At 46.4% G+C, this 12998-nt stretch overlaps 1 protein-coding gene and 1 long non-coding RNA gene across 16 annotated transcripts in view; one reads left to right on the top strand and one right to left on the bottom strand.

Moving 5' to 3' along the window:
- The window catches only part of LOC123571933 (uncharacterized), a 131533-nt gene that overhangs the window by 6666 nt on the left and 111869 nt on the right, over nt 1-12998 (bottom strand). The gene's annotated exons all lie outside the window — the stretch shown is intronic.
- The window catches only part of LOC102137933 (NBPF family member NBPF3-like), a 131318-nt gene that overhangs the window by 23918 nt on the left and 94402 nt on the right, over nt 1-12998 (top strand). For 9 of the 15 annotated variants that reach the window (XR_012425445.1, XM_074018902.1, XM_074018891.1 and 6 more), the window contains 11 exons: nt 580-789; nt 2540-2642; nt 3473-3687; nt 4729-4774; nt 5263-5474; nt 6520-6729; nt 7950-8052; nt 8888-9102; nt 10148-10220; nt 10685-10890; nt 12190-12241. Coding sequence is in view for 14 of the 15 variants with exons in the window: in XM_074018902.1 (XP_073875003.1) it covers nt 580-789; nt 2540-2642; nt 3473-3687; nt 4729-4774; nt 5263-5474; nt 6520-6729; nt 7950-8052; nt 8888-9102; nt 10148-10220; nt 10685-10890; nt 12190-12241 (1645 nt within the window). In the remaining variant the exon portion in view is untranslated. The remainder of the gene's footprint in view (nt 1-579; nt 790-2539; nt 2643-3472; nt 3688-4728; nt 4775-5262; nt 5475-6519; nt 6730-7949; nt 8053-8887; nt 9103-10147; nt 10221-10684; nt 10891-12189; nt 12242-12998) is intronic. The other 6 variants (XM_065529233.2, XM_065529236.2, XM_065529238.2 and 3 more) reach the window with 2 other exon arrangements.

The raw sequence follows: 12998 nt of genomic DNA, 5'->3' as shown, positions 1-12998 counted from the left end.
GAGTTCGAAAGCAGCCTGGCCAACATGGCGAAATTGCATCTCTACTAAAAATACAAAAAATAGCTGGCATGGTGGTTTGTGCCTGTAATCCCAACTACTTGGGAAGCTGAGCCACGAAAATCACTTGAACCCAGGAGGTAGAGGTTGCAGTGAGCTGAGATCGTGCCACTGCACTGCAGCCTGGGCGACAGAGTGAGACTCCCTCTCAAACAAAACATAAAAAACCAAAACCAACCAACCAGTCAAACGAAAAATTTAATGAAACAAAAAACAATCTCTTGAGCTACACAGAAACATTCGCCTCTCATGGGGTAAAAAGCTCAGAGCCCAGCCTTGCTTTATGGAAACTTTTAAGCAAGAAAAGGGTGGAAGTGTTTGTGTCCTGGTTTCAAGGTGACTGCGTAGCTCAGACACGTTGACTTAAAGGAGATCAAGAGTGGGGATGAGAAGAGTGAAACCAGGGAAACAGCATCTTCAAATCAGTGGACGAGGCTGTCAGTGACATCCCTCAATCCTGATTCAACCTATTTGATTTCACCAGTTATTAGCCCATCATGTGTTTGGATTTTTTCTCCCCAGTCCCTGGCTCCACCTCTTCTGCCGCAAACATCAGCATGGTGGCATCTGCTGGTCCTTGGCCAAGTGAGAAGTCAGAGATGAACACTCCAGAAATCAACGAGAAACTGCGCCCGCAGTTGGGAGAAAAGAAAGAACAGTTTAGAAACACTAGAGAGAAATTTCTTGTAACTCAAGTGGCCTACTTCCTGGCCAACCAGCAGAACAGTTATAGTAAGTTCTATAGGCTCACCATCACAAAAGTGATGATGTCCTGTCTTCTCTCTGAGAAATTTTGATCTTCTCCATCAAAAATAATTTAATCCTTTCCTTCCTTCTAGGAAAATAGAAATGGGTATTTTCACATTTTGTTAAAGTTGGAAGACAGAAGTACCAAAGTATTTCATAACTTTCCATGTTTGCAGTCAGGTGGGGATGGGCCTAGAGGTAAAATCTCAGTGATGGTTTCAGACACAGGCACAGAATGACCTGTTTTCTCCAAGAGGCTAAATCATGTTTTCAAGAATCCTCTCTGTACCATATAAGATCCGGCAGACAAATAACATCTAGTATGTTGTTCTAAATGTCTCGGGCTAGTGAATTTTATTCAGTTCAAGCTTCTGTTGAGGCCCAATAGGCCAAGCTCTGTTCTAGGGACCCTGAGGGAAATTTGTTGATAGTACACAGTACCCGCTGTGAGGGGCGTCAAGAGGAGTCTGCTCCTAATAGAACCTGTGGTATCTATAACCGACAGCATCAAGAGCAGGGAGTAGGGGCCGTGCAAGGTGGCTCAGTCCTGTAATCCCAGCACTTTGAGAGGCTGAGGCAGCTGGATCACGAGGTCAGGAGTTTGATTCCATCCTGGGCAATGTGGAGAGACCCCGTCTCTACTAAAGTTAGAAAAATTAGCTGGGTGTGGTGGCGGGCGCCTGTAATCCCAGCTACTCGGGAGGCTGAGTCCAGAGAATCCTTTGAACCCAGGAGACAGAGGTTGCAGAGAGCCAAGATCATGCCATTGCACTTCAGCCTGGGCGACAGGGCAAGACTCATCAAAAAAGAAACAAACAAAAAAGGCAGAGAGTAGCCTGGTGGGAGGGAAGTCCTGTTTCTTGGGGCACAGGCTTTTGTTCCTAAAGAGGAAGAATGATGTACCCAAGAATGTGTGGAAGTAGCAGTGCAGTGTGCAGAGCAGGAACCCTGGGTCTGTCTCCTGGGCTCCATCCAATTTGCTTGTCCTGTGTGTCCCTCAGTTTCCTCATCTATTCATAGGGTGCGACAGTAATACTTACCTCTGTAAATTGCTGCAGTGAGTTACATGAGCTATTTCTTATCAATCTCCTAGAACATTTATGGGCACAGAGTAAACACTATCTATTAGTTCTTCATTCTACTGTTTGTAAATTAACACAAACTTTGTTAGTATTTGGGCATGTTTCCTTCATAGTCTTGTGGTCTTATGTCTCATACTTTATGTTTCCGTTATGATTCTTAAAATCGTATCTGCAGTTATGATTTAAAACTCAAAGATTTTTAAGATCTTTGACATAGTTGTCCTTGAAATTCCCATTAAAAGGGAAACCATCAGTCCCATAGTCCTAGAGGCCTTCCCAATTGTCCGTGAAATCTCTACTTCATGCCCCAGTGCAGTGTTTTGGAGGAGAGGCTGCAAGGCTTGGGAAAGTGGCCCCGCATTCAGAGTCAGACCTCAGGGGCTGTGAATTCTGACTCTACTTCATTGTGGTTGAATCATCTTGTCAACTTCCTTGATGTGCCCTTGAGTTTCGGTTTGTTTGTCTCTAAATTTTGGAGGATGAGATGCCGGAAAGTCAGGAGACTCAAGAGTAAAGAGGTAGAAATCCCTGCCTGGAGCCTGGTATTGGGGACAGTTATGTCCTTGGGATGGACCTGGCTCCTGCCCTGTAGGCAGTGACCTCAGCAGCATGTCCAGTCTTTCACTGAGGCCAGTGTGTCTGTCTTTTCTCAGACTATGAAGAGTGCAAAGACCTCCTAAAATCTATGCTGAGGGATGAGCTTCAGTTGAAGGAGGAGAAGCTTGCAGAGCAGCTCGGGCAAGCTGAAGAGCTCAGGTGAGGGGGCCCTATGCAGGCAGGTGGGCAGGTGTGTAAATCTCGGATGTATAGCAGCTCGGAGGGTAGAAGTAAGAGCCAAGCTGGGCCAGGGGAAGGGCAGGAATTGCTATGGCATGCTCACAATACACAAAGGTTTGTGAAACAGAGACCAAGGACAGTAATAAGTTATGGGTTGCAGTTGTTTCCTAGAGCCTCGTTTTCTCTTTTTGAAAGAAGTAATTGTTGAGGTGAAATTTGCATAAGACATGATTAACCAAAGGAGTGGGAACCACCCAACAGCATTCAGTGTACTCAAAATGGTGCGCCATCACCACCCCACTTACCCATAGTCGGAATCACCTCCTGACTGACTGCGGCATCTTATCTTTGACCCAATCAATGTTGCCTTCTGGAGCCTGTCATTCTTTTCTTGTTTAATCTTTTCAATTGGCCCCGTCTGCACTTGGCCGCATTTCTGTATATGGTTTTGTATGTAGTCACTGCAAGATAGACTATGTGTATTTTCACATGGAAATGTCCATTGCCAGAGTGAGGAACTGAAAGGATGTCTTTTTGAAACTGAATAAGGAAGACAACTAATTTTGTTTAGAGAAGGGAAAGATGAATGGAACATCGTCGAGGATCTTACAGGAGCCCTCTCTGATATAGAGGAAGCCTGTAAACCATTTTTCCTTCTTTCTCTTGGCCACAGACATTTCTTTAAACGTGTGCTGACCTTCTCCTTGGAGGTCTCCTTGAGGACATTGTCTCAGAAATCTCTGTAGCAATATTCGAACTGATCACTCACCCCTTTCCACTGTTCAATTTTCTCTACTATCTCACCTTAGGCAATATAAAGTCCTGGTTCAGTCTCAGGAACGAGAGCTGAGCCAGTTAAGGGAGAAGTTGCGGGAAGGGAGAGATGCCTCCCGCGCATTGAATCAGCATCTCCAGGCCCTCCTCACTCCGGATGAGCCGGCCAACTCCCAGAGGCGGGACCTCCGAGAACAGCTGGCCAAGGGCTGTAGGCTGGCACAGCACCTGGTCCGAAAGCTCACCACAGGTAAGGTTTCCATAGGACCTGGAGACCCAAAACCCCAGGCTTATGCGAGACTCCCGACCTCCATCCTTTCACAATGTTGTATCATTGGTGTTTTTTTCCACTAAACATTTGTGGCTCTTCCAGGACTTCCTGTGTGATATCAGAGATGGGAAACCCATGGGTTTGGAGGTCACAGTATTGCAAATGTCCCTCCTTCCTTGGTGGAGATGGTCTTTGGAGCAAGAGGCAGCATCTCTCTAGTTGTAAAGGAGAGGAAGGAGGCTGTGACAGGAGGGTTCTTGTTAGAGTGAAAAGAGCTGTGGACTTAGAATGAAGGTTCCCAGGCTGTCTCTTTGGCAATGTTCTTAGTAAGTGTCGGTGAATGAGTAATTTATCCTTCTTGAGTTTCTCTGTGTCCATCGGAAAAGGCAGGAAAATTGTCTCTTGCAAGAGTCTGAAGCATCTAAATGTGGGAACACTTATGACTGCTTTTGAAAATGAGATAAAGCCCCTCACCATGTGGTGTTGGAGAAGGCACTTGACGTGGGGGTATTTGGTTGTAGGAAGTGCTTCAGACTGGAGCACTCCCCATGGAGAGCATGTCCCTGAATAACACAGCAGAAGCCACATGGAGGGCCTGTGAAGTCTCCTGAGGCATAGAGGACTGTCGGGCAAGTTTGTCTGCTCCAAAGGGAAAGAATTAGGTTCCAAATGCGAACTGTGACAGGACACCAAGTCTGTGCCTGGGAATCAGATCTGTGGCGGGATGCGGGAGACAGCTGCCAAAGTCCAGAGAGAGGCTGCAAAAGTCCCCAGTGATATGCGGAGCAAAGGGTCTTTTCAATATTTGGTGACATCTTGATGGTGGCCCTCCAGATCAGAAATGCATTGCCTGATGGATCAGGAAACCATGCCAGGGCATTTTATTAAAGATAAAACATGAGAGCTTTCAGTTTAACGGTGACCCATGCCTAGATGTCCATGTCTCTGTGCACATTGGACTGACTGTGCCTGCAGAGTGTGAAGTGGGAAATATCTGAACGAACACTTCTGTATTTACAGAAAATGATGAAGGTGAGGATGAAGATGTTAAAGTTGATGACACTGAGTAAGTACAGGAATCATGTGCCCCAGGTAACACTGAATAATCAGGTGCAAGTAATGGGTTTTAACATAGGAAAAAGATCTAGGAGGCACACCCTGTCTCTGGCATCTACAATGGGCCGCAAGCCTGTATTCCTTTGGTCACAGTATGAGAAATTCAACCCAGCTTAGACACCGCGTGTGGCAGCTGTTGTGTTTCTCTGTGTGTGGTGAGTGTCATATCTGTACCGAACAGGGATAGCTGAGTCTTCATCTTTCTCAGCTCCTGTCTCTCCAGTGAAATGAACACCGGTTGGTCTCTTCCTCTCTGTCTCCCATGGCCGCCATGCTCTGTTGCAGAGAGAAGAGGATTGCCTCTTCACTCCTAAAGGGAACCTCCTGTTTGCTTTCTGTGACCACTGTCTTAATGCCTCCCGTCAAAACCTGCTAGGTCTCCCTGGGGTCCAATCCCTCTGTATTTAATCTTCTGGCATCTCTATCTCACCTCATCAGGGAGGTGCGGAAGGCAGAAGAAAAGGAAGTCCCTGAGGACTCAGTGGAAGAATGTGTCATCACTTGTTCAAATAGCTATGGCCCTTCTGAGTCCAATCAGCCTCACAAGAACTCCAAAGTCACATTTGAGGAAGACCAAATGGACTTGACTCTGCTTATAGACCGTGAATCGTCTCCTGATGTACGGCAGGATGCTCTAAACCTTGTCGCAGGTAGCCTCTATTTTCCTTGTGTCTCATACCTCTGTCTAGACTACGGAAGATCCATTGTGAGGACAGGCTATATAGATACATATTGGTTTACTCAGAAACTAGGATGGAGCTAGGTGCGCTGACTGACACATATATTCGCAGCACTTTGGGAGGCCCAAGTGGGAGGATCATTTGAATTCAGGAGTTCAAGAGCAGGCTGGAGAATATGGTGAAACCCATCTTTACAATGAATACAAAACATTAGCCAGGCATGTTCCTTTGCTCTTAGAGTCCCATCTGCTCAGGAGGCTTAGGTGCGAGGATTGGCTCAGATGATCCTCCCACCCTCATTCACTTTTCTCAGGCTAGACTCTCTCTCCTTTTCATTGGCTTGTCTTAGCTGTTAATAAGAAGTCTCTGGCCAGGGTCACTGGGCTCACATCTGTAATCCCAGCACTTTGGGAGGACAAGGTGGGCGGATCACCTGAGGTCAGGAGTTCGAAAGCAGCCTGGCCAACATGGCGAAATTGCATCTCTACTAAAAATACAAAAAATAGCTGGCATGGTGGTTGGTGCCTGTAATCCCAGCTACTTGGGAGGCTGACGCATGAGAATCACTTGAACCCAGGAGGCAGAGGTTGCAGTGAGCTGAGATCATGCCACCAGCCTGGGCGACACAGTGAGACTCCCTCTCAAACAAAACATAAAAAACCAAAACCAACCAACCAATCAAACAAAAAAATTAACGAAACAAAAAACAATCTCTTGAGCTACACAGAAACATTGGCCTCTCATGGGGTAAAAAGCTCAGAGCCCAGCCTTGCTTTATAGAAACTTCTAAGCAAGAAAAAAGTGGAAGTGTTTGTGTCCTGATTTCAAGGTGACTGCATAGCTCAGACACGTTGACTTAAAGGAGATCAAGAGTGGAGATGAGAAGAGTGAAACCAGGGAAACAGCATCTTCAAATCAGTGGACGAGGCTGTCCGTGACATCCCTCAGTCCTGATTCAACCTATTTGATTTCACCAGTTATTAACCCATCATGTGTTTGGATTTTTTCTCCCCAGTCCCTGGCTCCACCTCTTCTACCACAAACGACAGCATGGTGTTATCTGCGGGCCCTTGGTCCAGTGAGAAGTCAGAGATGAATACTCTAGAAATCAACGAGAAACTGCACCCCCAGCAGGCAGAGAACAAACGTCAGTTTATAAACACCAAGGAGAAATATCTTGTAACTCAAGTGGCCTACTTTCTGGCCAAGGGGCAGAACACTTACAGTAAGTTCCCTAAGCTCACAATCACAAAAGTGATGAATGATGTCCTGTCTTCTCTCTGAGAAACGGAATTCTCTCTCCAAGAAGTAATGTAATACTTTCCATACTTGTAGGAAAATAGAAATGGGTATTTTCACCTTTTGTTAAAGTTGGATGGGAAAGGTACCAAAGTATTTCAAAACTTTCCATGTTTGCAGTCAGCTGGGGATGGGCCTAGAGGTAAAATCTCAGTGATGGTTTCAGAGACAGGCACAGAATGACCTGTTTTCTCCAAGAGGCTAAATCATGTTTTCAAGAATCCTCTCTGTACCATATAAGATCTGGCAGAAAAATAACATCTAGTCTATTGTTGTAAATGTCTCGGGCTAGTGAACTTTTATTCAGTTCAAGCTTCTGTTGAGGCCCAATAGGCAAATCTCTGTTCAAGGGACCCTGAGGGAAATTTGTTGATAGTACACAGTACCCGCTGTGAGGGGCGTCAAGAGGAGTCTGCTCCTAATAGAACCCGTGGTATCTATAACCGACAGCATCAAGAGCAGGGAGTAGGGGCCGTGCAAGGTGGCTCAGTCCTGTAATCCCAGCACTTTGGGAGGCTGAGGCAGCTGGAACACGAGGTCAGGAGTTTGAGACCAGCCTGGGCAACATGGAGAAACCCCATCTCTACTAAAATTACAAAAATTAACGGGGCGTGGTGGTGGGCACCTGTAATCCCAGCTACTTGGGAGGCTGAGGCAGGAGAATCCTTTGAACCCAGGGCAGAGGTTGCAGTGAGCCAAGATCACACCATTGCACTCCAGCCTGGGCGACAGGAGAAGACTCCTCAAAGAATAAACAAAAATGCAGAGAGTACCCTGGTGTGAGGGAAGTCCTACTTCCTGGGGGAAGAGGCTTTTGTTCCTATAGAAGAAGAAAGATCGCACCCGAGAATGTGTGGAAGTAGCAGTGCAGTGTGCAGAGCAGGAACCCTGGGCCTGTCACCTGGGCTCCATCCAAGTAGCTTGTCCTGTCTGTCCCTCAGTTTCTCTTTCTTCCTCTCTAAATTTTGGAGGTTGAGATGCCATAAAGTGGGGAGACTGAAGAGTAAAGTGGTGGAAATCCCTGCCTAGAGCCTGGTACTGGGGACAATTATATCCTTTGGATGGACCTGGCTCCTGCCCTGTAGGCAGTGACCACCGCTGTGTGTCCAGCTTTTCACTGGGGCCGGTGTGTCTGTCTTTTCTCAGACTATGAAGAGTGCAAAGACCTCCTAAAATCTATGCTGCGGGATGAGCTTCAGTTGAAGGAGGAGAAGCTTGCAGAGCAGCTCGGGCAAGCTGAGGAGCTCAGGTGAGGGGGCCCTATGCAGGCAGGTGGGTAGGTGTGTAAATCTCTGATGTACAGCCACTCCTCTGGGTGAAGTAAGCGCTAAGCTGGGTCTGGGGAAGGGCAGGAATTGCCATGGCAGGCTTACAACACACAAAGATTTATGAAACAGAGAACAAGGATAATAATAAGTTATGGGTTGTAGTTGTTTCTCAGAGCCTTGATTTCTCTTTTTGAAAGAAGTAATTGTTGAGGTGAGATTTGCATAACACAAAATTAACTAAAGGAGTGGGAACCACCCAGCAGCATTGAGTGTACTCAAAATGGTGCGCCATCACCACCCCACTTACCCTTAGTCAGAATCACCTCCTGACTGACTGTGGCTTCTCATCCTTTCGGTCAATCAGTGTTGCCTTCTGGAGCCTGTCATTCATTCCATCTTTCATCTTTTCAACTGGCCCCGTCTGCACGTGGCCTCATTTCTGTCCATGGCTTTGCATCTAGTGACTGCAAGATGCACTATGTGTATTTTCACATGGAAATGTCCATGGCCAGAGTGAGGAACTGAAAGAATGAATGTCTTTTTGAAAGTGAATAAGGAAGACACCTACTTTTGTTTACAGAAGGGAAAGATGAATGGAACATCGTCGAGGATCTTACAGGAGCCCTCTCTGGTATAGAGGAAGCCTGTAAACCATTTTTCATTCTTACTCTTGGCCACAGACATTTCTTTAAACATGTGCTGACCTTCTCCTTGGAGGTCTCCTTGAGAACATTGTCTCAGAAATCTCTGTCGCAATATTCGATCTGATCACTCACCCCTTTCCACTGTTCAATTTTCTCTACTATCTCACCTTAGGCAATATAAAGTCCTGGTTCAGTCTCAGGAACGAGAGCTGAGCCAGTTAAGGGAGAAGTTGCGGGAAGGGAGAGATGCCTCCCGCGCATTGAATCAGCATCTCCAGGCCCTCCTCACTCCGGATGAGCCGCCCACCTCCCAGGGGCGGGACCTCCAAGAACAGCTGGCCGAGGGCTGTAGGCTGGCACAGCACCTCGTCCAAAAGCTCACCCCAGGTAAGGTTTCCATAGGATCTGATGACCCAAAACCCCAGGCTTAGGAGAGACTCCCGACCTCCATACTTTCACAATGACAGTTGTATCGGTGGTGTTTTTTTCCACTAAACATATGTGGCCCTTCCAGGACTTCCTGGGTGAGATCAGAGATGGGAAACCCATGGAGTTGGAGGTCACAGTATTGCAAATGTCCCTCCTTCCTTGGTGGAGACGGTCTTTGGAGCCAGAGGCAGCATCTCTCTAGTTGTAGAGGAGAGGAAGGAGGCTGTGACAGGAGGGTTCTTGTTAGAGTGAAAAGAGCTGTGGACTTAGAATGAAGGTTCCCAGGCTGTCTCTTTGGCAATGTTCTTAGTAACTGTCGGTGAGTGAGTGATTTTTCTTTCTTGAGTTTCTCTCTCTCCATCAGAAAAGGCAGGCATATTGTCTCTTGCAAGGCTGTGAAGCATCTAAATGTGGGAACAGTTAGGACTGCTTTTGAAAATGAGATAAAGCCCCTCGGCATGTGGTGTTGGAGAAGGCACTTGACATGGGGGTATTTGGTTGTAGGAAGTGCTTCTGACTGGAGCACTCCCCATGGAGAGCATGTCCCTGAATAACACAGCAGAAGCCACATGGAAGGCCTGTGAAGTCTCCTGATGCATAGACGACTGTGGGGCCAGTTTGTCCTCTCTTAAGAGAAAGATTTAGGTTTGAAATGTGAACTGTGACAGGGCACCAAGCCTGTGCCTGGGAATCAGATTTGTGGTGGGATGATGGAGACAGCTGCCAAAGTCCCGAGGGAGGCTGCACACGTCCCCAGTGATATGGGGAGTAAAGGGTCTTTTCAATATTTGGCCACATCTTGATGGTGGCCCTCCAGATCAGAAATGCATTGCCTGATGGATCAGGAAAGCATGCCAGGGCATTTTGTTAAAGATAAAACATGAGAGCTTTCAATTGAACGGTGACCCATGCCTAGATGTCCATGTCTGTGTTAACATTGGGCTGACTGTGCCTGCAGAATGTGAAGTGGGAAATATCTGAATGGACACTTCTGTATTTACAGAAAACGGTGAAGATGAGGATGAAGATGTGAACGTTGAGGAAACTGAGAAAGTACAGGAATCACATGCCCCCAGGTAACACTGAAAAATCAGGAGCAAGTAATGGGTTTTAACATAGGAAAAAGATCTATGAGGCACACCCTGTCTGGCATCTAGGATGGGCCAAAAGCCTGCATTCCTTTGGCCACAGTATGTGAAATTCAACCCAGCTTAGACACAGGGTGTGGCAGCTGTTGTGTTTCTCTGTGTGTGGTGAGTGTCATATCTGTACTGAACATGGATAGCTGAGTCTTCATCTTTCTCAGCTCCTGTCTCTCCAGTGAAATGAACACCGATTGGTCTCTTCCTCTCTGTCTCCCATGGCAGCCATGCTGTGTTGCAGAGAGAAGAGGATTGCCTGTTCCCTCCTAAAGGGAACCTCCTGTTTGCTTTCTGTGACCACAGTCTTAATGCCTTCTGTCAAAACCAGCTAGGGCTCCCTGGGGTCCGATCCCTCTGTGTTTAATCTTCTGACATCTCTCTCCCACCTGGCTCATCAGGGAGGTGCAGAAGGCTGAAGAGAAGGAAGAACCTGAGGACTCACTGGAGGAATATTCCATCGCTTGTTCAAATAGCCACGGTCCTTGTGAGTCCAACCAGCCTCACAGCAACACCAAAATCACATTTGAGGAAGACCAAGTCAACTCACGTCTCATTGACTCATCCTCTCATGATGAATGGGAGGATGCTGTATCCATTATCCCAGGTAGCCTCTATTTTCCTTGTGTCTCATTCCTCTTTCTGTGCTGAGGAAGTATAACCCCGAAGACAGACTCTATACACACAAATTGGTTTACATAAAAATCTGCGATGGGATTCTAAACCCAGATATCAGGGAGGTTTTCTGTCCTTCTCAGCTCATGTCATGCCTTTGTCTCCCGGTCCCCAGTGTGAAGTTACTGGACCCCAGGCAAGTGTGACAACCTCATAGTCACCTGAGTGCAGGAGGTGCATGGGAAGTAACTGTGAGGCTTCCTAGCTTCGATTCAGTATCTCTTGTCACCTGTGATTAAGTCATGTGTCCCTGAACAATGTCCATGGAGTTTCTATGCCTTTTGAAGGAGACTGGCAGCCTTGCCTTTGTATTTGGATATATTGCTCCCCAGGCTTCACTACTCTCAGCTTTAATCGTGATCTCTTTTAAGTCAGCTTGGTTAGCTGCACAGTCCCATTGAAATGTGGACGGAAACTTTTCTTGTTTAGTTTGCTGATACAGTTCCATAAAGCAAGGCTGGACCCTGGTTCTCCACCCCATCAATGCAATAGCTGATCCGATGTTTCTTTGTCGCATCATAGATTGTTGTTGTTGGTGGCGGTGGTGGGATTTTTTTGGCGATGGAGTCTTGCTCAACCACGGTGGAGTGCAGTGGCACCATCTTGGCTTGATGCAACCTCCGCCTCCCAGATTGAAGTGATTCTTCTGCCTCAGCATCTTGAGTAGCTGGTACCACAGGTACACACAACCACATCTGGCTAATTTTTGTATTTTCAGTAGAGATGGGGTTTCCCCGTATTGGCCAGGTTCATCTTGAACTCATGACCTCAAATGATTCACCTGCCTTGGCCTCCCGAATCCCAGATTCTTTTTAAAGCAAGAGTTGTTAGAATGCGTCTATCAGTTGGGTTTCATGTACAGATGCCTCTGAACATTTAATGTCCATGGTACCTGATGATATAAGTCAGTATTGCAGCAACACTCCTAGAAAATTGTTCGACTAATTTTTGGAGATTTTGGGGGGAAAATTTTATTTTCTTTGCATAGACGCAGGCAGGGAATATGGCATTATAGTCTACCCACAGAGGGAAATTTTGGCCTGTGGGACTGGAAAGCAGGGTCATCTACTTCTCACCAGACTTAATCTAGACCACCCTAGAATATTCATGTCAGAATCCATGTTCTTGCCCTGAGAATAGTTGGGTCCTTGTGCTATGACTGGACAGTGATTTGGTCATATGTGAAGTGTGAATTGCTTAATGTGACCTGCTTCTCTGAATGTATTTACAGAAAATGAAAGTGATCATGAAGAAGAGGAAGAAAAAGGGCCAGTGTCTCCCAGGTAATGCTGTGGAATTGTGAGCTGTGAATTCAGTAGTGACACCTGGAGATTGTAGATTTCGGGAAAATGAGGAAGCGATGAATAGAACGATTTCTTTCATTCACTCAGCTACAAATTGTCCTTATTAACAATGTTGTGCATGATTTGTGGCACTTGTATTGGTTTTAATTTCATAGTCCTCTGAAGATAAGTACTTGCAATCAGTTGAGCCAGGTGAACTAGCCAAAGAGGGATATCTTGTTCATCTTTTCAAGAAACCAGCTCCTGGATTCACTGAGTTTTTTTGTTTTTTTTTTTTTTTTTTTTTTTTTTTTTTTGAGACGGAGTCTCGCTCTGTCACCCAGGCTGGAGTGCAGTGGCCGGATCTCAGCTCACTGCAAGCTCTGCCTCCTGGGTTTACACCATTCTCCTGCCTCAGCCTCCCGAGTAGCTGGAACTACAGGCACCCGCCACCTCTCCCAGCTAGTTCTTTATATTTTTTAGTAGAGACCGAGTTTCACCGTGTTAGCCAGGATGGTCTCGATCTCCTGACCTCATGATCTGCCCGTCTCGGCCTCCCAAAGTGCTGGGATTACAGGCTTGAGCCACCATGCCTGGCCCATTGATTTTTTTGAAGGATTTTTTGTGTCTCTGTCTCTTTCAGTTCTGCTCTGATCTTAGTTATTTCTTGCCTTGTGCTAGCTTTTGAATTTGTTTGCTCTTGCTTCTCTAGTTGTTTTAATTGTGATTTTAAGGTGTTGATTTTAGATCTTTCCTT

This window comes from Macaca fascicularis, chromosome 1 (assembly GCF_037993035.2).
Source record: "Macaca fascicularis isolate 582-1 chromosome 1, T2T-MFA8v1.1".
NCBI lineage: Eukaryota > Metazoa > Chordata > Mammalia > Primates > Cercopithecidae > Macaca > Macaca fascicularis.
The sequence above is the reverse complement of the archived record's forward strand: the minus strand, read 5'-3'. Positions and strand labels throughout refer to the sequence as shown.